A 27107-nucleotide genomic window follows, 5' to 3' on the forward strand; every position below is an offset into this window, starting at 1 on the left:
TCCTCTCTCTCTCTCTCTCTCTCTCTCTCTCTCTCTCTCTCTCTCCATCCTTCTTTCTCTCCCTCTCCCTCCAGCTACAACATCGCTGCAGAGAGATGTAGGGAACAAGGAAAGGCTTGATACATTAGGCAAGGGCAGGCTGACCCATCAGACAGAAATCCCCTCACTGGACCTCGCAGGTGAAGTGGCCCCTTGTGCCTACCCTGCCCCTCTGTTCAGGCTCTGCCTTCCTGTTGCCAGGGGGCATTGCAGCACTTTTAAATCAGCTTTACAGAAAGTTTACACGTGGCACCTGCCCTTTAGGGCATTTATATCTGTCCCCTGTGTCTTCCAGATGGATTTTTTAAAATAATATATATTTTTTAATTTTTCAATTAGAGTTGAGGTACATTATAGTTTCAGGTGCATGACCCAGTAATTGGACATTTATATAACTTACATCCTGATAAATCTTGTACCATCTAACACCATATATAATTATTATAATATTATTGACTATGTTTCCTATGCTGTGCTTTACATCCCCATGACTATTCTGAACCTGCTAATTTGTACTTTAAAAAAAATTCTTATTGTTGAAAGTATTACATATGTTCCCTGGATCCCCCACTGTCCTCTCCCAGCCCGCCCCACCCTCCAGCCTAGGCCCCCACCCCCCTATTGTCTGTGTCTATTGGTTATGCTTATAGGCATACAAGGTATTTGGTTGATGGATTTGCAGGGAGCTGCTTGTGTTTTGCCTGGTGACACAGAGGCCAGCCAGGGGAGCTGCTGGCCCTTCTCTGAGGGAGGCACTGTCTCCCCTGGAGTCGGAGCCCACCCCTCCGAGGCTGCCTGCAGCCCTGGCCTCCTATGTCCTCTCCTGACAATGGACACTTGCTGAGAACAGTAGGTGGTTGTGCTGCCTAATCCCTCTCCTATGCACCTCTCACACCTCAGGGAGCTCCACACACCCTCCTCCCTGAAAGACTGAGTGTTTCCTGCAGGCAGGAGCGATGTCTCATTATCTCTCTGGCTCACAGTGAGCACTCATAAGTATTCAATTAATAAACAAGGAAATGAATGGAGAGGATGAGTCATCGCTCTGGATAAGTCCACCACACCTATTGCACTTCATCAATATTACGTAGCTGTGCCAGAAAATGCTCAGTGCTGTTTAGATATGAGCTTATCTGAACCTATACAAACCCTATAGGTCAGACACCATTAATACCCACCCCTTTTTTTCAGATGGGATGGTAGAGATGCAGATGGGTTAAGTCACTTGCCCAAGGTCAGACAAGTAGCAGGAGCGGGGTCAGGATTCAAACCCAGGCAGTCTGGCTACAGTTTGTGCTCTAAATCTCTCCATTCGATTCCCCTTCTCCTTAGTCTTCCTCGCCTCTACCAAGACTAATGTACTCAGATAAACTCAACCAGGGACAAGCAGGCATAGAATTTAAATCTCTCAAGCCTACCTTTCAGAATTTAACTTCCAAAAGACATGTCAAGGAAGGTGTCCAGGTGGAAGAAGAATAGACAAATTATTTGATTCTTTAGGAAAACAGATATATTTCTTTCCCTTCGCCTCTGTAACATACAGATGGCATTTTTGTGTGTGTTAATAGAAGCAGGAAAATAAAAAATAAAAATAAGGGAGGGAGGAAAGAAGGAAGAAAGGAAAGATAGAAGGAAGAAGAGAAAGAAGAAAGGAAAAGAGGGAAGGCAGGAAAGAGGGAGGCGGGATGAGGGAGGGAGGGAAGGAAGGAAGGAAGGAAGGAAGGAAGGAAGGAAGGAAGGAAAGAGGAAAGGAAGGAAGGGGAGAAGCTACCAGCTTTATTTAATCTCCAGCACAGAAATGGTGTTTGAAACCCTGAGAAACATGGTTTCTCACTGCCTGTTGCTTGGCACAGTCTCACTGCCTAGAAGCCTGCAGAAATATTGGAAGTCAAGATCCAATATAATAATTGGCTTACAGATTTGAAGAAGGATAGACAGACTTTTCCATTTCCAAGATTCATTAGTCCAGTTCTCCCTCTAATAGACGGGGCTGGCTCTGGGTGTAAGCCATTTTCTAATCAAATTGGCACTCTGTCCCTGCTCTGACCGGTGTAAATGGATTGCTGCAGAACTGCTCTCCCTCCGCGTGGGGCTAGAGCTGGATGGGGTGGGATTTTCTCACTGATGTTTGATCATCCTGAGCTCTTTGTAAAAAAACCCAACCAAAGTCGTCGCGATTTCTAGTTGTAAAATACTTTTAAACGTTGTTGATAGGTTCTTGCACTTCCTTTCAAATGTGAACCAGCTCTGAATTATCATAGGACTTGAGCTACCTAGAAAACCTAATAGGAGTATGGAGCTTGAAGGTGTGAATAATGGGACCCTTGGAATCACCAAAAGTTTGTGATCAACAAAGAAAACAGAGGGGCAGAAGGCTAAGAGAGGGAGCTGGCATCAGTCACATGCTGGGGATCCCAGCTCTACGCTTTAGCTGTGTGTTTGTGGGGAAGTTTATAGTCTAAGCCTCAGTTTCCTTAAATGAGCGCACAAGGAAGCATATTGTTTGCCAGCCCAGTCTTTAAATAAACTTCACTAAGGGTTATTAATGATGCCAACGTGAAACAGAAAAAGCTAAAAACAAAATCTGATCCAAACGAGCCAGAAAGAGATTGGCAGGCTGTTTGGGGACAATAGTAGGAAGGTGACCCATCACGTAGAGGAAACAGAATTCTCCATTGCTTCTTTTACTCTTGTCTTCTCTGTCAAGAAAAATGCTCTTCATCCAGGATGGAATACCTGTTGGTAGGGGGATGGAGTCAGCATTGGCAAAATGAACTTAGTAGAGCATTAGCCCTAAAGACACCTAAGTATTTTACCTACACTAACATCTCAAAACAATTTAGTAACTTGGACACAGATAATTAAATGTCATTGAGACTGTGTGGCAAAAGGCAAAGGGGTTTGAGATTGGAAATGGGAAAATATCAGATATCACAATGATTTCAAAGCACATGGGGGTAGGCTGGTGGACCCTAAAACTGCAGGTGCTAGCATAACATAACTGCAGTCCAGTTGGGAGAAGCATAAGCCCTCTTCTGTGGGCTTATTGAAGAGGAAAGTATGTGCATCAATTTGCTTAGGATAATCCAGACCCAGCACACATCATTCCTTCTCATTGGAAGGGTAGGTTTGGAAAATGTGATAGACACACTACATGTGAATTTCAAGGACACCTTTGTTGGACACATATGTAATCCCTTTGAGGCAAGGTGGAGGGTGATGGGATAGATATTCAGAAAATTAGGAGGAAAGGTAATGTTATTGGTGCCAAAGGGTTATGATGAGCAGATTGGTCCATAATGCTAGTGGATGGGATTTGAGTGACTCCAGTGAGTTTTAGTCTCAAGTCTTCACTGGTAGCATTTTGGCAAAGGTCTGGATGAAGGTAGAGAGATAACAAATGATCCCAAACTCACTGGCTTAAAATAATAGAAATTTATCCTCTCACAGTTCTGGAGGCCAGAGTCCAAAATGAAAGTGACAGGTTCCCTCCCTCCCTGTGGGAGGATCCCTCCTTGCCTCTTGAGCCTTTGGCAGCTCCTGGCATTCCTTGGCTTGTGGCAGCATCACTGCAATCTCTGCCTCTGTTGTCACATGGCCTTCTTCCCTGTGCCTCTGTGTGTGTCCTTTTCTGTCTCTTATATGGACACTCACATCAAATCTAGGAACCACCCTAGTCCACTATGATCTCCCCTCTCTCCTTACCTTAATTCCAAATAGGGTCACATCCCAAGGTTCCAGATGCACACGGATTTGTGGGGAATGCTATTCGACACCGTTCAGGAACTTGTGGGGTGATGTATGGTCAAGTGATTAATTAAGTGGCATATTTAGGTGTTGAACTCACCTCTGTCTGATGTCCCACTCCACATTCGTCCTTTTTATCTCAGAGGAGATGATCAAGTCAGGGAGGGACCTAAACCCTTGTCCTCTGAAGAAGTGAGGGTCTTCTGGAAGAGAACATACTGGAGGCAGGGGATCATGTGGGGCCGTGGAGTATGCCCCGGAAGAGGAGCCGTTGTCCGGCTGGTCTAGGGTGGGAGGAGGCTGGCATGGAGGCTCGCTGTAGCATGGTAGCCAGGGTAGTGCCATGGGCGGTAAAGTGGGTGGAGAGGACGGGACTGGAGGGGTGCTGCAAGAACAGGATGTGGCTGCCACGCTGCCAGCAGAGAGGCAGGGAGACCTGGTGGTTAAGAGAATGGACCCTACGCCTCACTGCCAGGCCTCTGATGCCTGTTATGCCATTCCCTTGCCAGGCCAGCTTGGGCAGGTTGCTTAACCTGTCTGAGCCCCAAACCAGGGCTAAAAGGAGGCACAGCCTCCTGGGGCAGGGATGACTCACTGTGAGGAGACGCTGCACGGGAGCTTTCCGTTCAGGGCCTCTCACAGAGGCAGTGTTGAATCAATGCTGGACGGCCCCATTTCTTAAAGGCCTGACTTCTCCGAACGGCATCCCAGGTTTTACCTGCTGCCGGGAGAACACAGGCAGTCTGTGCCCCATCTGGCCATGGCTAGTCCCTGTTTGCCTGCCTAACACCCGGGAACCCCACCGCCCCATCGGTGGCGACCTGCGATTCATCTCCTCCTCATTAGTGTAATTACGGAGGCTGTCCCCCTGCAGCCGGCCTGCCCTGGCTGCTGAGGAAGGTTTCCGCCAAGCTGACCGGACAGGCGTCCTCATTATTGAAGGCCCTCATTACGGAGGTTACCATGGCTTCCCGGCTTTGCTCCACTCCAGGGAGGAAACCCGTCTCCTTTGCATGCACTCCGGTCCTCGGTGGCTGCCGGCTAGCTCTGACGGCCATGATGTCGCCTCCTCTTGTGCCCCTTAGAATGGGGTGGTTTTACTATTTTTTAATCAGTGCGATTTTTTAAATAAGTAAAATATTAAAACTTACGGTCAGAAGCAAATTATGAACTGGCCTCTCCTGACTGGGACCATCTACCCATCTAGAGCTTATTCAACACATCAGACCTGCCAGAGGAGCTTATTTCGCACATCCTCCTGCCCGATCCCCCTGAATCCTCCATGGGGTTAGAGAAGACGTCGCTAATAATCCCCAAGCCCCGACTGTTCATTGTGACCTCGGCCTGCCCTTGAATTGCAGAGCCATTTTGTTGGTGGCGGCAGGTTTTCCTTTCCCCCTTGTGGAGGGACCCCACTGGGGCCACCTGAACTGAAAATGAAATGACATCTCCAGGGGCACCTCGCAGACCCTGCCCTAAGCCGCCCCTCACTTGCCAAGTCTCATTGCTGTGGCGACAGCCCACAGCCTGTCCCTACCTGTGGGGAAGGAGGCTCTTCCTGGTCGTGGAGGCCCGCCTGCTTCCCCGGGGAGATGATGAGAATCAGGAGGGATAACTCGAAGTGCCCAGCATTCAGTGCAGCAGAGAGCCTCACACCTCCTGTGTTCAAGGTGAGAGAGCGACACCTGCCCTCCCCTCCTCCGCACTTGGTGAGAAGCATTTAAGGGAAGTGCACTTAGCAGGTTCTGGTAACACTGTGACTCTGTTGAACGCGGCACTTACAGCGAGTGACCCGCACCCTCACTCTTCCCTGCCAACCTGCACACAATGGGAAATGAAATGGTAACTTTCGTTAAGTCAGCTCTAACAGGAAGACACGGTGTATCATGGTAGTTTCGATGCTAAGAATGGCTCCATATGGAAGGATTTAGCATAATTATAGGGGAAAGAAAGCAGATGAGGAAGGGAGGTTAGAATGAGGCTTGGGACAGTATGGCACAATAGAAAGATGCTGTATTAGACAGGAAACGGAAACGCTGAGTCTCTCCCCTGTATAGATGAAGGGGCGTGGCCAGGGACGGGGGGGGGGGGGGGGCACAGTGGATGAGAAAGCTTTGGATTCAGGGCTTGAGTCCTGGCTCAGCGTTGTTCTAACTCAGGGTGTATGATTTAGCCTTGCTAAACTCAGTTCTCTCATCTATTAAATGGAATAATAATGATAACGAGGATACCTACCACATAAGGCAGTAAGTATGGGAAGAAGAAGGCAGAAAACTAGATTATGCCTGGAAGAGAGGAGAGGGTCTGAGGTTGGAAATGATCGCCGTGCTAGGGGTCAGGGGTGTGTATGAGAGATGCTGACCTCCTCTTCCTCTCCTCCCCTTTCTTGCTGGGTTCCAGGACCAGGAGACTGTGACCACCTCCAGGGCATGTCAGTGAGCTGGAGGGAAGCAGGGAGGGAGGGATGAGGCTGCGTGGAGACACAGGTGTTAGAGGGACCTCCTTCCTGGGGGATGAAAGCGCAAAGATGCCCCTGTGTCGCAGTGAGATGCCTGAACTCAGCACTTCTCTAGGTTTAGTGTGCATAGACCACTGGGGTCCTGGAGAACCCAGATTCTGACTGGTTGTTCTGGGGGGAGGCGGCTGTGATGCTGAATTTCTAATGAGCTGCTGCTGAGGACCTCACTCTGAGTATCAGGGTTCTCGCAGGACACTCGCACGGGAACTGCCCCTGGGATTCTGCACATGCCACGTTTTCCTTTCCCATGGTTGCCCCATTCAACTGCGGAGCTGGCCCGTTTATCCTCCTTAAAGGGCCCGGCTGCTCCTGGTGATTATCCCTCATGATGCTGATTACGGTATACACTTAAACGAAATGAAATGCACCCCATCGAACGCACGGCACACAAAAAGAATATTTATTTGAATATTAAGTACAGATAAGACTTCCCCTGGGATTGTTTCAGAGCACATTTGCAGAATTTAATTGCAAGGTTTTCCCCACTCAGGTTCGTTCGGAACGCTACTTGGGAAAATATTTTCTTTCCGAAGGTAAAGCTCTCCTCTGTTGGTTTATTATTATTATTATTATTTTAAATCTGAAGAGCTCTCTGAGCTCAGTCATTACTTCCAATGTCTAATTAATACTGATGATGACAAAGCAAACAGCCGGATGACCTAGATTCTCCCTTTAAATTGCCTGCAATTTACATGAACGCCTCCTCATTGGCTCAGAACTTCTGTGCACCTAGCTCTTCCAGTAAAGATTCTTTAAGTTTAGGGTTTGAAGAGCTCATTTTTCATGAAGCATATGTCTTCCAGCACTCCTTCCATTAAGCTTTCCAGGAAGAGAGCGCGGAGACACACACACACACACACACACACACACACACACACACACACACACACACACACCGAGCAACAATAACAACCACCACCCAGGCAACCCTTTCAGACAACTGAACTGGAAAATTAGAAAATGAATACTCCTCAAGCTTCCGCAGCTACAGGCTTGTTCCATTCCTTAAATGATGACATTTTGTAAAGTCACAGAAATCAGGAATGGAAAAGCCCGCTTACAGCTAGGCCAAGATTTCTGCAGACGCAGAAGGCAGATGCTTGGAGAGCCAGCCGGGAGGTTCACTGAGGTCCCTATTTCCTTGTTTGGAAAATTGGTCCGATTTCTTGTTTATGATAGTAGAGACATGTCTAGGGAAACAGACATGAGCTTATCTGAGCCTAATACAAACCCTATAGGTCAGACACCATGTGGTGGTCACATGTTTTATTTCTGTTGACATACTCTGAGACTTGTAGGTGCGCCCTCTTAATGTCACAGCACAAAAGTTCCCGAATCATCAGCCATTTTTCAAAACCTTGGTCCTCTCCACAGTGGCATTTTCCACCCAACACCTGAGCACATAGCTGGGCAGGCCCAGCCCACTGTCAGCGTATGAAAGGAACAGACAACAGCAAATAGACTTTAGATTCTATTTACTTCCTTGCATTTGAAAAGGCACTTACTTACCTAGTGCTTTTTGCATGACAGGCATTCTTCTAACCGCTTTGCAAATATTAACCCATTCAAGCCCTGGGATGAAACTTTGGGGTGCACGGGCAGGCTCAGGTGAGGAATTTGTCCAAGTCCCAAAGCTGATAAGTAGCAGAGTTGAGATTTGAACCCTGAGAGTGTGGCTTTGGGGGTTTGTCCCCTAAGCACTGCATGTATCAGAGTTTTTGGCCTGTGTGTCTCTGCTGGATCTATTTAATTGGGATGCAGATTATAAAATAATCAACTTCTGATAAAATTATCATTAGGGCTTTGCATCATCTAACCAGAGGGAGGAAAAGGTCCAGTGAAAACATCCTAACTTGAAAGTGTCTTGAGGACATATATTCCATTTAAACAGGTAGAGACAGGTGATATGGAAATCATCTACCTGGCCCTCCCTACTCTTTCCACCTGGGAATGTGGAGAGGGGAATGATGGGAAAATCCTAGTTGAGATCCCATGCTATATAATCACAGTTCCCTGACTATAGGGTAATGATGGTCCCAGGAGACTGGCTCAGGGAAGCATGCCAAGTCCTTCAGTTCCTCAGGACATTTTAGTGAGTGTTGCTCAAAATTTCTTAGACTAAGCAAGGGGTTTGGGTGGGTTGGGGGGCACAGTTCTAACCCTTGATTATGAAGGAAAGGAATGGGGATTGCCTCTGCTCTTGAAACAAGAAGAAACCATCTTCCTAATAACCACAATTGTGTTCTGCCTCCCTCCTCTGCCTCGGTTCACAAAATACCTTATTAAATCTGGAGAATAAAAATGCGCCTGGGGTAATGGTATATTATTAGAATAAATAATAGGCAATACGGTTTCTCCACCTTGCCTGTTATCAGATGCACAGACATTTTGTGGTTTTCCTTGTAAAGGCATATACGTGTGACAGACCAGCCTGGCTCTTTGTGGCCGGGGGATGCCCTTTCGCTTCAAGACCGGCGTCCAGCCTGAAATGAACAACTCCCAGAGCCTGCATCCTTGCAGGCAGCAGATGGATGCAGGGGGCTGCCGGGGATGCTGGCCAGGGGCTGCCAGGGGCTGCCACCTCTTGCTTGGTGTTTGTCTATCTCATCCATCTGCCCCGACAGCTTTGTCCCAGACCCGGGGGGACTTGTTCTGTCACTAATGGGGTATTTAAAAAGTGGGGGCATGTAAGAGCAAGTGCAAAAAGCATTCCCTCCAAAGAGAACAGCACTTTAAAACTTGTTACTTGAGCCTTGCTCCAGTTCTGCAGGCATCCTGACCCCTGACATCCCTTTAATCAGATAACCAACACTTGCCTTTCCCCAGTGACTTACACCCAGAACAGTGACTCTCTTGCTGTAAGTACCAGAATCATCAAACAATGCGGTTTCCCAAGGAACAGCAGAAGTACTCACCAAGTGCTGTGTAGAGCTAGCATACACCATACCACAGGTCAGTTCAGTGCTAAAACTGCTAAGTATTTTGAGATTTTAGGACATGCTGCATAAATGATCTCCAAGCACTATGAGCCATCAACTCAATATGTTGGGGCTTTCTTAGGGTTTCTCTTTTTATCTTTCCCTATAACAACAAACCCTTGTTCTTCTGATTAGTATTTAGCTTTGCCAAGCCCTTTCTCCCTGCCTGCCCCCCGGCCCCCCACCCTGCTCCCAAGGCTCACCTCCAAAGCTGGCACCTTCACAAAATCAGACAAGATTTCAGCAGCAGAATTTGGTTCTCCCCAAGGTTAAAATAAAACTGCCAGGGGAGAGTTGTATGGATTCTCCCAAGTCCTTCTCTCAAAAGCATTGTCTCCATTTATACAGCACGAGCCTGAACTTAATTAATCATGGCTCACTTGACGCATTGTTGTGACTTTTTGTTTTCATTTTTTCAATTGATTATTCCTCACGTCCTTTCTTGAATCCTAAGCACTTGCTACTTTCACTCACTTATTCCCTCGCTTATACCACAAAGGGACAACAGCCACAAGCGAGGAGATGGATCTGTATTTGCTTCTCTGGCATAAATGATCCTGCCTTCTTGGAAGCAGGGGACACACCTCACTGTAGGATACATCTGCAAAAAGCAACGGGATTTATTACACCATGTGGCAGATTGCATTATATTCAGGGACTTTAGGTCTTCATAAACTCAGATCTCTAGTAAACAGTTCATGAACCCAGAAGTAGGGTGGGCAGCTCAACCTTTCTCTTTATTTTAGGTTTACTTTTCTACTGAAGAGAATCCCTCTAAAATGCATAAGATCTCTGAAAAACTGGAGTTGAACTTCTCCCAATACAACTACCCTGGGTTCACCCTTTTAGCGCTGGGCAGAGTTATTTATAACCTCCATTAATGAAGCACCTACTATGTGCCAGGCTGGGCCCGAGTTTGACGTTCTGCAATTTCTCATTTAATCATTATAATAAACTTATAACTCAACTTTTAAAATTATATTATTAGGCTCCTATTCATTTGAATTTACAAAAGCAGGCCATGTTCCCTGAAAGAAATGGAAATAAGGTAATGGAACCCCAGAATAAACTTGAGGAGCCAGCCTCACTGCCCCTTCGTCCCCATTCTTGCTCTCATCCCCAGGACAGCATTTTTGGGCTTTTGTTTGCAGTTTGGTGTTTATTGTCTCAGAGGTTTTCCATGTACACATGGGTCTTTCTCTGAGTGTGTATATGTATAGTTTTTAAAACAAAAATCAGATTGCATTTTAAAAATCGGTTCAGTTTGCTTTGTTTTATTCATTCTGTCATGAACACCCTTCCATATTAGTAAACCTCTGAGTTTTTACAGAGAGGAAGGGAGAGAGATAGAGAACTAGAAACATCAATGAGAGAGAAGCATCGATCAGCTGCCTCCTGCAGGACCCCCACTGGGGATTGAGCCCACAACCCAGGCATATGCCTTCGGGTGGAATCAAACCTGGGACCCTTCAGTCCACAGGCCAACGCTCCATCCACTGAGCCAAACCGGTTAGGGCTGTTTCTGTTTTCTTGTTTCACTGGGTTGAGTAGCTGTAGCAGAGGGACTCTATGGCTCCCAAAGCAAAAAATATGCACTATTTGGCTCTTTATAGAAAAAGTGTACCCAGCCCTGTTATAGATGAATCACAGTGTTTTAAACCTTTTCATTTCTGATGGGCATTGATATCCTTCCCAGTCCCAGGTCTGTGCTGTGAGAAGCACCGCCTTCCTTCCCATTCCTCCTCCTATTCTGTTACACAGACACTGAGCAGGGGAAATGCTGAACTAAAGGAAATGCCCATTCTGTGTTGTGAAAGCTGCCACCGGCCCTCCAACAGGTGGTACTTCCCCCACCTAGCTTAATGGTTTGGCCTTGTGCTCCTTCTGAATACCCCATCCCGACTCTCACATGAAAGGTAATAACAGTTTCTAGGAGTTGTTGAGTTATTTAAATGAGCCACCACATACTTTGCTTAGTACTTAAATAGATTTTCTTATTTTGTACTCACAGCAAAATTAGACAGTAGGTAGGCACCATGCTAAACACATGCAAACAGAGACATTGTGAGCAGGGAGATCATAGACAGTGGCTAATGTTACCAAGTGATGTGCCAGGATTGGACTCAGGCAGTCTGATTACTGAGCCTCCAGCCCCGACTGGGGAGAAAACTCAACTGGCAAAAGAACCCAGTGGGTTGTTATCAGAGAAATCTACTTTGGTGGAAAGTTTCCCAAGTTAAACTGAGTCTAAACCCACTCAAACGACACAAAGCAAAATGTGGAGATCTGGCATTTACCAACCCGGACAACACAGTCCTTGTGTGTTGCGTTGGAGAGAACCACAAACGTGTAAGCAGCATCGAGACAGGACATAGCAGCAAAAGAACATTGGCTACAGATGAATGAGGCACAGACTGGGGCTTGGGGTGGGTTAACAAGGTGGTTATCTGTGTTTTTGGTTGGGTTCCTTGACGCTGCGAGCTGTGTGCTAGTGATTCAGAGGTGGACTCAAGTCAAGCCTTCTGGATGAGAATTTCCTCTCCAATACTTTCTCACTTTGAGACGTCAGGAAGCATTCAAATCGTCCAGTGCCTCAGTTTCCCCATCTGCAAAATGGAACTAAGGGAACTACCTACTCACGGAAGCGGTGAGCATCAACTGAGGTCTTCCTAAAAAGCGTGTAGCATGTTTTCTGGCACATCGTAAACATTGGATACATTTTAACCGCTGTTAATGTGACATTTATTATGCTTCAAATAATTAAAATAATTTTTGCCAGCATAGTTAAAATTGAGCAAAACATAAAGGTATTACAATGTGAATGCACGTTCCCTAAACATCCCCCACCCCCAATCCAGTGCGCTCCCTTACTTTGTCCTCCCTTTGACTGTGCTGTTTACAATATCACCTTCCCAGATCCTTGGGTAGGTCAGCCCACCCCGCTCTCATTCACCCAGAAAGGGTCAAATCCAGGGTCTCCTCTTTCACCTCCTTCCACCATGCCTCACTCCACAGGCTGGGTTGGCACCTCTCCTATAGGTCCTCCTGGTATTCTGTGTTCTTTCTTTCTGTCACACTGAGGACCCTGCATTACAGTCTTTATTTTATGCATCTCTATCCCCCTCTCTTTGAGATTACTTTTTGGAAATGCACAATGTCTCTGCATTTTATATCTGCGTCCCCTTCTGATAGCACAGTGCTAGTCACAAAGTAGGAGCTCAGACTCCACATGTCCAGTGTATATTAATCCTGAAAAGTGTAAGAAAAAGACGATTATAGTGTTCACCCTAGGTACTTCAAAGGGTAGATTTATAGGAGAATGCCATATTATTTTTAAAAATGTATAATGGTTGTGAAAATGCAGAACTTGAGAAATGCATGCATGTGCCCACTGATTTGATTTATTGAGTTTTATGCTGCTAGACTGCTTTGTTGGTTTTCTTCTGAATGATTCACAACTGTCCTAAAAACTGGAATTTCCACTGTTATATGATTACAAACCAGGAAAGATGCACATTTATCCATTCATGTATCCCGTGCCTTTATATTTTCTTCAACTCCTACTTTTACCATTCAAGTTAATCTCTCATCAATTTCTTCTTGTGCGTGATTCTCCCACCATATTGAATTACTTGGCACTTCCATAATCTTCACTGAGACTCTCACATTCCCCTCTCTCCTTGAAAGCTTCCCCCCCACATTTTTTTCTCTAGATACACTTTCTAAAAGACAAAACACACAGGAAACATTAATACCTTTTTAAGCTCTTAGACGCAAGGTTGCTGTCCCTCCATGTACCATGAGCACAGCTTAAATTTTCATTGTAGCAAATGTTCACTGTATTGTAACTGTCGATTCACTCATCGTTTTCCCCACTTAGACAATGAGCTCCAGAAGTCCTCTTTACTATTATATTCTCAGTGCGTAGAACAGTATCTGGCATTCAGAAGGTGCAATCATACACACACACACACACACACACACACACACACACACACATATGTATTTGTTGTTAAATATATGAAAGAATGAATGGATGGACAAATAAATGGTTCCCAAACATTGTCCTAATCTCTAGAAAAAAAAGCCAAATAAGACTCAGTCCTTTCCCTTGCAGATCTAGTCTGATGTGTGGGAGGGTGAATCAGACTGGTAATAGGGAAGGACTGATAAGAGAGAGCTCAAAGTCAGGAGCCGATGAAAAAGGCTGAGTCTGGAAAAGAGTCTTCGCCCTGTTGGCTACATGAAGATAGGAGGTGAGGGAAGATGAATCCCCGCTATTAAACATCCCGTTCAACCAGGAAGGCAAAGGGTCTCCTGCTGAAGTTTATTGCTTCAGTTCCTAACCTTTCATAAGTGCTTACTTGGCAGCCCTATGGAGAGTGGTATTTGATTCTCTGGAAGCATCTTAAAGGAGCAGCATCAGACCTCCCACTTTCCCTTTTTTCATTTAGGCTATAAAACCATGGGCTTGTGTATAACTGCCATGGGAGAAAAAAATATATATCTCATGTTAGTTCCAAATGAAATGACATTTAGTAAAGTGTGCATGAACGGTACGTTTCAGGGCTGCCTTTACAGCATGTGCAGGAAGGGTCTTCCTTCACAGCAAAGGGTACGGAGCAGCAGGTGTCTTTTTCTCTCTGAACCTCTCCCAGGATGGTTCCAGGGAAATGTTTGCAGGAGCCTCCGTAGGCCTAGCAATCACTTAGTGAGCCTCCAGGGCATTAGCGCATCTTCTAGGGACTGTTGTGTGAAACACAAAGACAGACTCATGATGGGACTCGCCATCTTGCATAAGTGGCTGCTTGCTCGGGATCACTCCTTGGAGAAGTCACTGGTCACCTTACTGAGACGGGTGTGTTACTGAGGTAACGGCAGGTGTAGGCGCTATGAGGCAGCAAGTGGAGTGTGGTAGTGATGATATCCAACTCACAAAGAATGTATGGCATTGGACAGGAGCATGACCCAAAGGAGAAGCGAGATATTGTTGCGAGAATATAGGCCAAACCATGTGGGATTCTGTGTCGGACTACAATACACATAGTACTTCTCTCAATCTACATAGAACACACAATGCACTATACAGCTGATGTATTACAGAATTGTACACCTGAAACACCTTATAATTTTATGAACCAACATCACCCCAATAAATACAATAAAAATAAAAGAAATAAAAACTCCAAACAAACAAATCAAACCCACAAATGTCCACTATAGAGATTACTCACATGGCCTTTTTTATTATCTTCAAATCTCATTTTTGCTAATCATCTTTATTTGTAAGACAACATAGTTATTTCTCTGGCTACTGTTGAATTTTGCATTTGATAGACTTTGTAATAGGAACATTATAAGATGGCTTCACTTCACATGGTTTACGTTGGAATTTTACTTGTTTCTTTAAGTTATTGTGCTCAATGAGTCTGGGCCTCAGCAGTGCTCCCACCAGCTCAGTGTTCCTGGTCTGTGCTCTCTGTGTGGTGTCATGTGACTCAGGGCTGAGTGCCGAGTTCACAGAAGTACTACACCGAGTCATTTGCCCAAACTCTTCCCTCTCTGAGATCCTCAAAACATCATCGCTTTCCCAAGTCTCTGCTTTCCTGTCTGCCACCAGAAAGCTGGTGCCTTTCCCCTGCTCACGTGCTTCTGCACCTGGGCCTTGCATTTGGGCCAGGTGGACAGAGGGCAGAGAGAGACCCAAGGGAGTTTGCCCACCTCCCGGGTCCACAGAGGAGGATCTCCTCCCTCAGGGCCTGGTGAGTGGCTCTGTATGTGGATGCCAGGAGGTCCTGGGAGGGGAGGGGTGGTTTGGGTCTTGTCTGGTGTGACTTTGAATCCTGGTCTTCTTCCTCAGTCCACCTGCTGCTGTGGGCTCTTTGCAGACCTCAGGTGGCTGCTCCCTGCCGCCCACCCAGGATTTGTAGTTGCTCTGAGTAGGAGAGGCAGGGTGAGGTGCGCTCATTCCATTGTACCCAGAATCAGAACCTCATCACCCACTTGGCTTGTATTATCGTGGGGAAAGAAACATAGAATGAAAGGTACCATCCTCTCTAGTTGAAACTGTACCATGTAGGGGTGTTAAATACATTCACAATATGGCGCAAGCATCCCTACCTAGACTGAGAGCTTTTCCGTCATCCCCAATGGAAACTCCAAACCCAGGAAGTAGTCTCTCCATGTTTCTCCCCACCTGCCTCCCCCCAAATCCCATGGCAACCACTTAGCTGTATGGATTTGCCCTGCTTCACTTCCTAACAGTTTGCAGCAATCGAATTAGCCTATCATGAAGTCACCTATTTCAAATGTATAATCCAGTGTGTGTGTGTGTGTGTGTGTGTGTGTGTGTGTGTGTGTGTGTGTGTGTTGTGCTCATTTCTTTTTTAATATTTTGATATATTTCCTCCCAGTCTTTTTCGCTTATTCTTTCTTCCTTCTCTTTCATGATCTGTTTGAATTGTTTTTATAAAATAAAACAGGAGTCGTAACATCTGTGCACCTTTGTCGCTTCTTAAAGAAACTAAATAGTGCCTTTCGAGTCTATTGCAAAACCATGGGTCCCCATGCTGTGCCTTATGCCATCAAATCAGTACGCTGTCATCGATGGCCAGTGCTCCCATCGCCACACTGTCGTACTCACAATGCTTTTCTTTCCTAAGTCATGCTGCAGGGAACTGCCATGTAAAGACACATGTGTTGTGTATCCCTGCTTATGCTCTTGGGAGCTGTTCTGGGAGGTGATCTTTCTGGGTTCAAGGGCACGTGGCAGAGCACTGGTTGATAGACTGGGGGCTCTGGCATCTCCTAAGTAAAGATTCCTGTTTTTGTTTTTGTTTGAAAGATGGCAAGAAACAAAAAAAAAGAAACTTTCCTTCCAAAATACATAAAATATACATCAAACGCCAGTTCCAAGACCTTCTTATCCTTTAGTAAAAGTTTCAAACACTTGCAATATACTGTCAGGTGCTCGGAGTCAGGGGTGGCTTCCTTGGTTAAGAAAATACCAGAAACACACAGAATACACTGTGCGTGCAGACCTGAGATTGAGTTCAGCCTCGCTGTCTGGGTGGAAGGTAGAGTGCGCAGTCCCCACAGAGGCAGGGGGACCATATGCTCCCGCTTGCTTTGTCATCCCCACTCACATATGCTGTCGCTGGCACACGCAACAACCCACCCACTCCTCTAACTCACACACATTCTCCTGTTGGAACAATCAACTCCATGGTCACCCTAGAGAAGCATTTCAGATTTGTAGAAGCAGGCTTTGGTAGGGAAGGATAAAGCGATGCCTGGTGTGGATATCCCAAATTCTCCTTTTTGAGCGGAGGGAAGATATCAGCGATCGATCAGGGTCTCTCTGGTACGAGCACTGAGCTCAGAATCATCCCCAACACAGTCCTATGGGGGCTTATTACCGTGTGTGTAGAACTGGACCGTAAAATGTAACCCAGTTGCCAAGACACATAGATGACACTATTGGCCCTTAACATCAGAGAAGACACTGCGTGACGCCCAGTGACTATTCCCAACCATCTGGAATGGGCCTGAGGGAAGGATGCCTGAACCTGGTAGACAGGGCAAGGTGGGGGGAGAGGGGCATGGCAAGAGGGAGCCTTCGCCCCGGGCAGCTTTCCCCTTCCACTCCCCCATTGGACCTCTTTCCTCATGCCCTCCAAGACTGGCTCATCCTAATTGTTTCTGGATCACACAATGGAAACGCCAACTGAAGCTTACAGGAAAAAAAAAAAAAAAGAGTTCTAATGAAAAATGTAAATAGGCAATTAATTAATCCTGGGTTTGCTTTAAGCCCAGTGATTAGAAGCAACTTCCTTTTTCCCTTTCATGTTGTTTTGATGCAGAACCTTCTGACTTCCACCCCCTCTTTTCCTTTTCTTTGTAGGTTTCAAGACAGCAGATGAATTGTGACAGAGAGCAGCTAAGGGTAGGTGCACCTGCGTGTGAACGCTTCCTGCTTTCCGTTTCTGTGTGATAAGCAAAAATTTCCTCGTCTCTCCCAAGACACGGGGTTCTAAACAGCAGGCTTCGTCTGCAGCCTGGTAGCGTTGAAAATATTTATCCCAGCTAATTTGGTATTGATTGGGCTGGTAAATACAGTATATCTCCTTTTGAAGTGCCATTATAGCAGATATGGATTTTTTGATTTAGATTCAGCAATAAATACTTCTCTCCTCGAATTTGTTTGACATCATTGTACTCGTTTTATGTACAACACGAGGCCTAAGTGATAACAAAGGTCAAAAGGATGTCTTGCTGCCTTCATAACGTGACCACCAGGCTGTTTGCTGAGTGGCTGAAAGGCCCTCTCGCTGTGACCTGGGGTGGGTGAGCCCTCAGATGTCAAGGGCGTGTTCTAGGGGAAGGCATGTCCCCCGTAGACCTTTTCATTTTGTGGCATTTGTGCATAAAGGAGAAAGAGACAGACTTTAAAGCGCCATATGTGATTTACCTTCTTAAAAATGAAACCCAGCGCTCAGATATGCTACTGGTAGATGCAAAGAGAGAACGGTTTGTTTCTAGATGGAATTGGGGGACATTGGTCTGTTTCCATGGTGTTGCGTTGATGTCCTTCTTGGCATGGGTGCGGTATATCAAGAAATATCAGGATGGGGTATCCCCATTTGTGTGCGTTTTTATTTTTTATGATTTTTAAAATATTTTTTTATTAAGGTATTATATGTGAACATATCTTACCATTGCCCCCTGTGTGCGTTTTTAAATGCATTCATGTTTTGGATGGATGAGCTCAAGTCATAATTAGACTAGCTTTAATGTCACTGATAGATGTTGGCAGTTTTTACTGGACAACGTGCCTCGTGGTCCCGTTTCCACATTATTATAAAAATGAGGGGGATCTGTTGCTTTTTAAATGACAGCAGCGTGGTTTGGGGTTGGGGGAACCGTTGTGCTCAAAGGGATCTAACAGGTGAGGAAAATGCGCTCAATAACCCTAACGTCACTGTACCTTTCCAGAGCGCTCACTCGGTGCCAGTCTTGAGATGACAATGACTCCTAGTAGCATTATTTCCATCCCACAGTTGCTATTGGTGTCAGGTTTGTGAGATCCTTCCATTTAACAAACATCACAAACCGCAGATTCCAGTTACACCGAGCCGAGAAAGTGACTTGATGATTTTTTTCTTGGATGCATATGTGTTTTACCTGGTCTCCCAGCATGGGCCTCTATAGTCACCTCTCATGTCCCGCCACGTCCCTCCTGTGCACCTGTGCCTACCTCAGCTGTGACGCCTTCATGAAGCAGCCTCCACGACGGGTTAAGCTTCCCGATCCCTTGTTGCTTTTCCCCTGCCGTCTGAATCACTGGTTCATCCTAGTAAATAATGTATGGCCACTTCAGCTTTCTCTTCCTGTTTGAATGGGGACGGTGGCCAGAACTAGGTCAAGAGGGATGTGTGCTTTGTCTCCAGGAGTCCCTGCTACATTCGTCGACATTAAGATCATTTCAAAATCTCTATTACAAATGAGACACATTCTGGACAGGGAGGCAGGGAAGTGCTTGTGTGCGGTTTGAGGGGCTTATTATTTCGCACCGATGAGGACAGTGGCAACAGGGGTGTGGTTTAGGATTGAGAATGGAGCACTTCCCATGACATAAAAGAAATTCAAGTGGTGGTTCCATATACCGGGTCATATAGTTCAGTGCAAAGGGTGACTCTGAATGCCCCGTAGGAGCCCATCTCTAAGAGCAAGAACTGGTGTTCTGTCTGTGTTGCTGTGGCAGGCTTTTTACTTTTTAAAAAAATATCTTAAAGTAATTTATGTTTGGAATGAATAGATTACACACTTAAGTAAAAGGAATACAGATGTACGCGGTTCACATTTAACTGATACCTCAGGGGGTGTAGTGAGGGTTTCCCTTTCTTCTCACTCGATCCTCCATCTCCAGTCCCTTCCTGGGAGACAGCAATGTCCTAATGCACTGTCTCTCCCTTGACACCTATGCCTCATCTGTGGATATTTTCTTTTTTAAAAAAATATATACTTTTATTGATTTCAGAGAGGAAGGGAGAGGGAAAGAGAAACATCAATGATGAGAGAGAGTCATTGATCGGCTGCCTCCTGCATACCACCAACCGCAGAACCAGCCCGAAACCCTGGCATGTGCCCTGACGGGGAATTGAACCGTGACCTCCTGGTTTATAGGTACACGCTGAACCCCTGAGCCACACCAGTGGGTCTGTGGTTATGTTCTTGGCTCCATCCCTCCCTGTCTTCTGTCTCTCACTGTGATCTCCTGCCTTTCTTCTCTCCCTCCTTTTCTTCCTGCCTTCGGTGTGTACTCAGCCCCTCTTCTAGCTGAGAAAAAACAAACTCTCTTGATCAAGGTGATGTTTTTTAAGGAGACATTTTTTTGGAGGTTGCAGATTGAAAGAAATTTGGTTCTGATCCGAAATGCTAATACGTGGCCACCTCAATAAAATGCGTTTTCCTTAATCTCATTATATTTTTCTTAGAAAGAGAGACACCGGGAGAAAAGCAAATATCTGTTTAGTTGCCCACATCATTGCAGGGGGTCTGCCGGACAGCCACCTTTCTTAAAACATGTTTTAAATACAGCAATCAAACCGCATCTCCTGATCTGCCTACAATATGATTGGACCACGGTCATGTTGCCAAGCTTATATTCCTCCCTTAGTACATTCTCTCAGGTTGTCAGAATGTAAGTGGGTATTTGTAAAAGGCATCCCTTTTTCTTGGCCTTCTGGGAACAGCAAAGGATGCAGAAGGATGCAGCTGCTCCTGCATGCTTAGTGCAGGTGGACACTGCGTAGGGATTGGCATAGCCAAGACCTGCTCCTACTGCTCCCCTTTCTTTTTCTCCGATTTTTTCACAAATTCAAAATTAATTTTTTTTCTAAAATGGACACTTCTTCTGTTATAAAGTTTAAAACCAGATTCTCTGATTAATTAATTTTCAGGAAATGCCAAGTTAAAGACAGTCAAACTGTGTTGTAGTTGTTGTTTTTTAACTGCAGGACTTCTCAGAGCCTTTAATGTGCAAAAGTGAAATGGAAAGAGATGACTGTAATGCACAATTTCCTGCAAACTCATCTGATCACAGAACATTTTTGGATTCAGAGCATACTCTGAGAAACACTCTTGAAAATTTTATCAGGGTTTTTTTTTTTTTTTTTTTGTGTGTGTGTGTGTGTGTGTGTGTTTTTCAGTCAGAATGATATAGTCTGCAAGTTATAGAAAAGCTAAGTGTTATATAAGAGATAAAAGCATTTCATCACCTCCCAATGCCAAGTTGATTCTGGGAAGTCTTGGTAGCCAGGCCGAGGTTTTGGATCTTTGTGCTTCTCCTGGCCTTTCTTTCCTTCTTCCAAGACGAAGGAGCTTCATTTGCTCTCATGACAGCACCCTCAGCAGGAGGAATGCGGCAGAGGAGGTTTTCCTCATAGTTCTTGTGTATTGTTGGAGAAAAATCGTTCCCAGTAACCTTCCCTGCAAATGTTTTCCTAGATTTCATTGGCCAAAACCTATGCTAATCATTCCCACAGACCGGGGATCTCAGTGATTGGCTACAGCAGCCATATTTTATTTCCAGGGACAGGCACACTATCACCTGAACAAAACCAGGACTTGCTGAAACAGGAGAAAGGAGAATGTATGTGGTGGAGTTACCCAGTAGAGAGCAACAGCAGCATCCACACGGGCCCTCTATGTCGCTCATGGTGTTGGTTTCCTGCCAACTCTTGTACGTGGTCCCTTCATCCCGAATGCATGACTGTGGGGCCCCCAAATAAAGCCTCAGCAAGTGCCTGGACTCTGGTTGTGAATTTGCAATAGATGTTTTCTCTGCTAATTTCCTATCTCACAGATCCCATCCACCAATCCTCACTGACACTTTACCCAGCTTTGCTCTCTCTCTGTATTTTTCCTCATGCTGTTTGGTGGCATCCTGGATGCTGTCTTTGCTAGTTTCCTCTCAGCCTCCCGGATAGACAGCAGACAGTAAGCACCTCAAGGCAGACCCCAGCTCAGCCCCAGAGAGGCTGTCCGGGAGCTTCCTAGCCCCTACACTTTCCAGGAGAAGGGCATCAGCCAGTTACTCCTCACAATGATTCACCCTTCTCAGAAGGCTGTTGGGATTGCTCATGATCTCAATGAGCAAAGTAGAGAACAACAACAGCAAACACACACACACTCATAAAAACCAACTTGTCCATTTGTCCAGCTCAAGTTTACTCAGTCTACAGTAGACTGAGCCTGGTTCTGAGCTTGTCTTTGAAATTGTCACTGGATTCCATTGGAGAGATGGTCCAGAGAGCTCACCATGAAATCTGTGCATGAAGTACCTCTGACTCCATGGGCTGCATTGACCAGTGGGTCCCAAGATTTCTGCTGACAGGTGGGGGCAGTGCTAGTTGTACAGTTGCCATGACCCAACCATCAACATTGACCTCTTCGGCATCCGGAACTGACAAATGGACAAATAAACAAGTAAGAGAGAAATGGCATGACCTCAGTAGCCCTTGTCTCCCTCAGCAACCTACCGATTGGAAAGATCATGTGCTTCTAGGGCAGGGGACCAAAGGCCCGCTCTTGTTAGCCTTCCTGTAGAATATTTGATTACAAAAGGACCTTTTGTGCTGTGAGCACCAGATGTTGTTTTGGGGGCTGTTTAGCCACTTCGGTCAGAACACTGCTACTACTCAGCAGGCAAAGGCTTGGCTCTCCGGTGGGTTAGAATCGGTTCATGGGCCACAATTCTCATCAACACTATGGCAAATGGATCCCGGAGGAGTCAGCATAGTATGAGGGGCAGTTAGAGGTGGTCAGGAGCTCGGGGTATAGACTCAGGCTCCTGTCTTACTTCTAATGCTACCTAGTTTCGCAACGCTCCAGATTCCAATGTTCAAAATGGGGACATTTTTCTCAGAGGACTGTTGATTGGATGAAATGACTTACAGAAAGTGCTTCTAAAGACACTTGTGCTCATAACCAGGAGGGGAGAGGCATGAGAGAGGCACTGGGGGTAATGCCACACGAACAACAGAAAACAGGCAGGCAGGACGGATGGCTCCCACCCAACTCCCCACACTGAAAAGCTGTTTCAAAAGCAGGTTCTGTAGTTGATGGTGGTGGTGTCCTCAGGAAAAAAACTCACCCGCCTCTCCCTTAGTTAAGCCAATACTAAGGACTGATTCAGGCTAGCCTAAGCAGAAAACGCAGCATGCACCAGGCCTCCCAGGGAGCTCAGACTCAGAGAGCTGTCAGACAGGCAGTTCTTCCTCATCCCCCATCTTTATTTCTCCTTTCTCTCTTGAGAAAGGTTCTCTTTGCATTTCTGTGCACACGGCCCCTTCCAGCTCCTAAGATTCGTGCTGCATCAGTCCCGCAGGGGTAGGACTAACTGTTGGTGCATCCTGATTACAGATTCCCGGACAAGGATCTGATGGGCCCAGCTGGGGCCAGTGGTTTGCTCTGGTCCAGTCAGCTGGGCCCAGGGAGGCAGTTTAAATAAACCTACTGTCCAGGGCCAACTATTGAGAGAGGACTCGATTATCAGGCAAAAAGCCGTTGCCAGTAAATATCCCCAAGGATGTCTCTGTACCCTCCAAACCTGCGGGCAGAGCTGAGTTTCATATATTTCCTATAATATATGAATTCTCATTTAAACCATAACAGAGGTTGAGTGCTGGAATGCCCACTCAAAGGATCATGGGAAATGGGAGTGCTACACCTACGCGTAGCTCAACATTTCCCGACATGTTAAGGCACTGACCCTTCGGTCCTCACAGCTTTTAGGAGGTAAACATCAAGTCACGAAGAAAGGGTGAATCAATTGGAAGGTTATTTATTCCCTTCCCAATTCTTTCTCAAAAATTTTTTTTTTATATCTAAGGGAAACAAGTTTAAAGTACAGTCTCTTTAACAAGTCTCTAACAATTTCTAAGCTCTCTTTTTAGCCAAATGGGAGTGTGCCTCGGGCTTAGAGCCTGCAGCAGCCAAAGCATCTGTCTCCACTTTAAAAACATTGTTTGGGAAGTACAAGAGTGAAGAAGAAGTGGGGAGTCGGGGGCGGGGGGGGGGGGGGAAGGCTAGGCCTCCTGAGATAAATTCTAGATTCTGCAATTGTCCTTGTGCCTGTTACTTCAGTCCTCTGTGCCTCAATATCCCCTATGTTTAATGCAGATAATAATTGCAAGTATTTCAGTAGTTGTGCGTGTATGCGTATGTGAACCAAGATTGAAATAATGTGTATGAGGTTGTTAGAACAGCATCTAGTGTAGAAAAGGTTTTTAATAATTGTTAGCTAGTAATGTTTTTTTTACCCCTCAACTTTTATTTTTGATGATTGAAACTTGTTTTCCATTTAGAGTGCAACACAACTTTCCCTGGCAAAGTTTCCTACATCTACTAGTATGTAGGTTAAAAATGAGCTGCTTTAAAGATAAGTATTAACTTCATAATGTTACAGATCGCCCGCAGTTATGACAAAAATCGCGACACTGTAATGCAAATGACTGAAGTTTTAGAAACACTGAAACTCTGGTGCGGGCGTGTGAAAGATGTTGCAGAGCAGATCTGCATTATCAATATTTAATTTGCCAGTTAGAAATGAGTTTCTCATTTCTGCTAGATACAAGAGTGATGTGGATTGCAGAATGCAAATGCTAATGATCTTCTTGGCTTAAACCCATTGCCTTCATCCAGACACAGATAATGAAACTTTCCAACTGCCTGGGAAGTGAGCTCTCAGAATTGGAGATACCTTTCCCTGCCTCTCATCCCCCCACCCTTCTAATGCCCAACCCTTTCCAGATGCTCTTAGGACAGCAGGGAAAGAAATGTAAGCGCACGGTCTTTGGCCAGACCTCACATGTTGTATGGACCACAGTTTTAGGCTGTCGGAGTTCCTGCCAGAGTCGTTTTGTGTTTTTTTTGTTTTGTTTTGTTTTGTTTTTAATATGTTTTTATTGATTTTAGAGAGAAAGGAAGGGAGAGGGAGAGAGAGATACAAACATCACACCGATGAAAGTGAAACATTGATCAGCTGCCTTCTGTATGCCCCTTACTAGGGGCTGAGCCTGCAACCAGGACATGTGCCCTTACTGGGAATAGAACAGGCGACCTCTTGGTTTGTGGGACTAGGCTCAGTCCACTGAGTAACACCGGCCAAGTCCTGCCATAGTTTTTGGTCAGATAGCGGAGATATATTGGTACATGGTTCCTGTTCTCCTAAACCTTACCGGCTAGTAGATAAAGTATGCACCTGTCAAATAACCGTGATAAAATTCTACTCTTGAAAATGATAAATATCTGAAATGAGAGATGCTTTGTGGAAGGATGTGGATGGAAGAAATTTACCTAATCAGCCTCCACTTATCACATTTACCAGATTAACACATACTGCTCAGTCCTTTTATAAAATATTGACAGATGCCCATGGCATCCTGGGAAGTGGCTGCTTTGTAGCCTTACCTTTGCCTTCACTCCTTGAGGGGTCTGCTTGCCAAGAGTTGGTGGCATGTATTCCCAGACCTGCCCCTGCCAGCTGCACTTGTTGTTATAATTACATTATTTAGTGCAATATTATGGAAACTGATGAAAAATGAACTCAGTGAGAAAGAGCTGTTTCTATAAAAACTAAGTTAATGCTTTGGAAACATCCTGTAAAAGCAAGTCTTAAATATTATTTTGATTAGTTGTGAGTGAGAGTACTGTAAAATGTCAGTGGAAAAAGGAACCCTCAGAAACCTTAGAAAGGGATAATCTGCAGGAATACTCTTTCAGATATAACATGAAGTCCTCACTCCACTTTAAATAAAACCAGGACTGCCCCACCGGTGTGGGTCAGTGGTTGAACATCAAACTATGAACCAGGAGGTCACAGATTTGATTCCCGGTCAAGGAACATGCCTGGGTTGGGAGCTTGAGCCCCAGTAGGGGGTGTGCAGGAGGCAGCCGATCAATGATTCTCTCTCATCATTGATGTTTCTATCTCTCTTTCCTTCTCTCTTCCTCTCTGAAATCAATAAAAATAAACAAACAAACAAACAAATAAATAAAACCAGGACTTACAGTATAGATTGGAGATATACAAGGTCCAGATAATGACTATTTCAGGCCTCACAGGCCATATGGTCTCTCCTGCAACCATTCAATACTGCCACTGTAATATTAACACAGCCAGAGGCAAAATGAATGAGCAAGGCTGGGTTCCAATAAAACCTTATTCATAAGAACAGGCAGTGGGCCAGATTTGGCCCCTGGGCCATGGTTGGGCGATCTTTACTGGAGACTCTGAAATGTGAATGAGGTTTGTGTGGGAAGGAGGATGAGGGATTCCTATCAGTAGAGAAGTCACTCAAAATAAAAAAAGGCCTTGGATTCACATCAAAGAACAACAAAAATAATGCACATTGATATGTCCCACAGAAATGGTCTCTCCACGTGTGGACACTGCAGATACTCAGGCTGCCAGAAACACCACCAAGGACAGCTCCCCCGCGAAGACAAGAAATTCACAAACATTTAAACAAAGATTGTCATCTTCATCAGACCTGGCATTTCACACTCCTCTCTACAGCTCTTACGTGCGCCCCGATATTTCCAAGGCTGTTAAATTAATGAGCATGAAGGAGAATGGATCAGGAAACCAGCCAACTTGTTACAGATTTGAATTTCCCCAAATGGATCGCGAGGCCTGGCTACATAAAGAAAGGTCCAGGTAGCCACCTCCCTCATCTTGGAAGCTGAGCCCTGGAACTCACATGCGTGTTAACTGTCTGCCCTCCGCTGAGACTCCCGGGAATTTCCACACTTTCTCCGGGGAAGACACCCATTATCCCATTTAGGACACTTGGCCTCATATTCCCTCTCCCTTCCTCTTGCTTTAATTTTAGCCCATTATCTGGAGTCATCACACTCCTTTTCCAGGGCCAATCTGTCCCATTTCTGGTTTTATCATTAAGTCGGTTTCATTCAGCTTCAAGCAAAACGGCTAATAACGCTGACATTTCAATTTGTCATAGCCGCTCCTCATTTCTGTGACTGATGCCTCAGCGCAGACTTTTCTTCCTGCTCTGTTCTTCAGAGATCTAAATACCAATGTGGGCGGGGGGAGCTAATTCGATAGGGAAGTGGAATGGGGCAAGCAGCAGATAGGCATTGTGTAGTGTCCTTTACTTGAGGACAGAAAGAGGAAGTCTCATTGTGACAGCAAGGCCCCCACACTCCTCCGTGGCCTGAGAGAACCCTATCCAGGCTGTGCGTGTGTGGAGGGTGCGTGGAGGTGAATAGTGTGGTCGTGGACACATGCTTGCTTTTAGCGGCAGTCAGAAAACCCTCCTGCCCTGAGCTAGCCAGCACTCCATTGTCCTTTTGGGGTTAATTCTCTCCTCTCAGGTGTTTCATCTTGGAGAGATGATTAATCAAGCCAAGGGCTCTGGATATGGCCAAGGCAGGCCAACAGGATTCTCTCTCTGAGACTTCGGATGCTGTCTTAGTCCTCTTGGGATGCCATAGCCAATTACCACACACTGGGTGGCTTGCACACAGTGGAGATTTCTTTCCCACAGTCCTGGAAGCTGGAAAGTGTGAGATCAGGGTGCCACATGGTTGGTGAGGGTCCTCTTCAGGTTGTAGACATCTCATTATACTCTCACTTAGTGGAAGGGTGAGGGAGCTCTGGGGGTCTCTCTTCCACGGGGAAATGATCCCATTCCTGAGGGCTCCACCCTCATGACCCAATCACCTCCCATAGGCCCACCTCCCAATACCATCCCATTGGGGGTTAGGACTTTAATATATGAATTCTCATTTAAACCATA

At 45.7% G+C, this 27107-nt stretch overlaps 1 protein-coding gene across 5 annotated transcripts in view; it reads left to right on the forward strand.

Annotated features, from left to right (window-relative positions):
* RBFOX1 (RNA binding fox-1 homolog 1) overlaps window positions 1-27107 on the forward strand; it is a gene marked incomplete at both ends in the record, with an annotated part of 1044696 nt that overhangs the window by 437639 nt on the left and 579950 nt on the right. For all 5 annotated transcript variants that reach the window (XM_079761233.1, XM_079761220.1, XM_079761226.1 and 2 more), the window contains one exon: window positions 17186-17227. In XM_079761233.1, coding sequence (XP_079617359.1) covers window positions 17186-17227 — 42 coding nt within the window. The remainder of the gene's footprint in view (window positions 1-17185; window positions 17228-27107) is intronic.

The sequence above is a fragment of the Cnephaeus nilssonii genome (genome assembly GCF_951640355.1).
Source record: "Cnephaeus nilssonii genome assembly, chromosome: 2".
NCBI lineage: Eukaryota > Metazoa > Chordata > Mammalia > Chiroptera > Vespertilionidae > Cnephaeus > Cnephaeus nilssonii.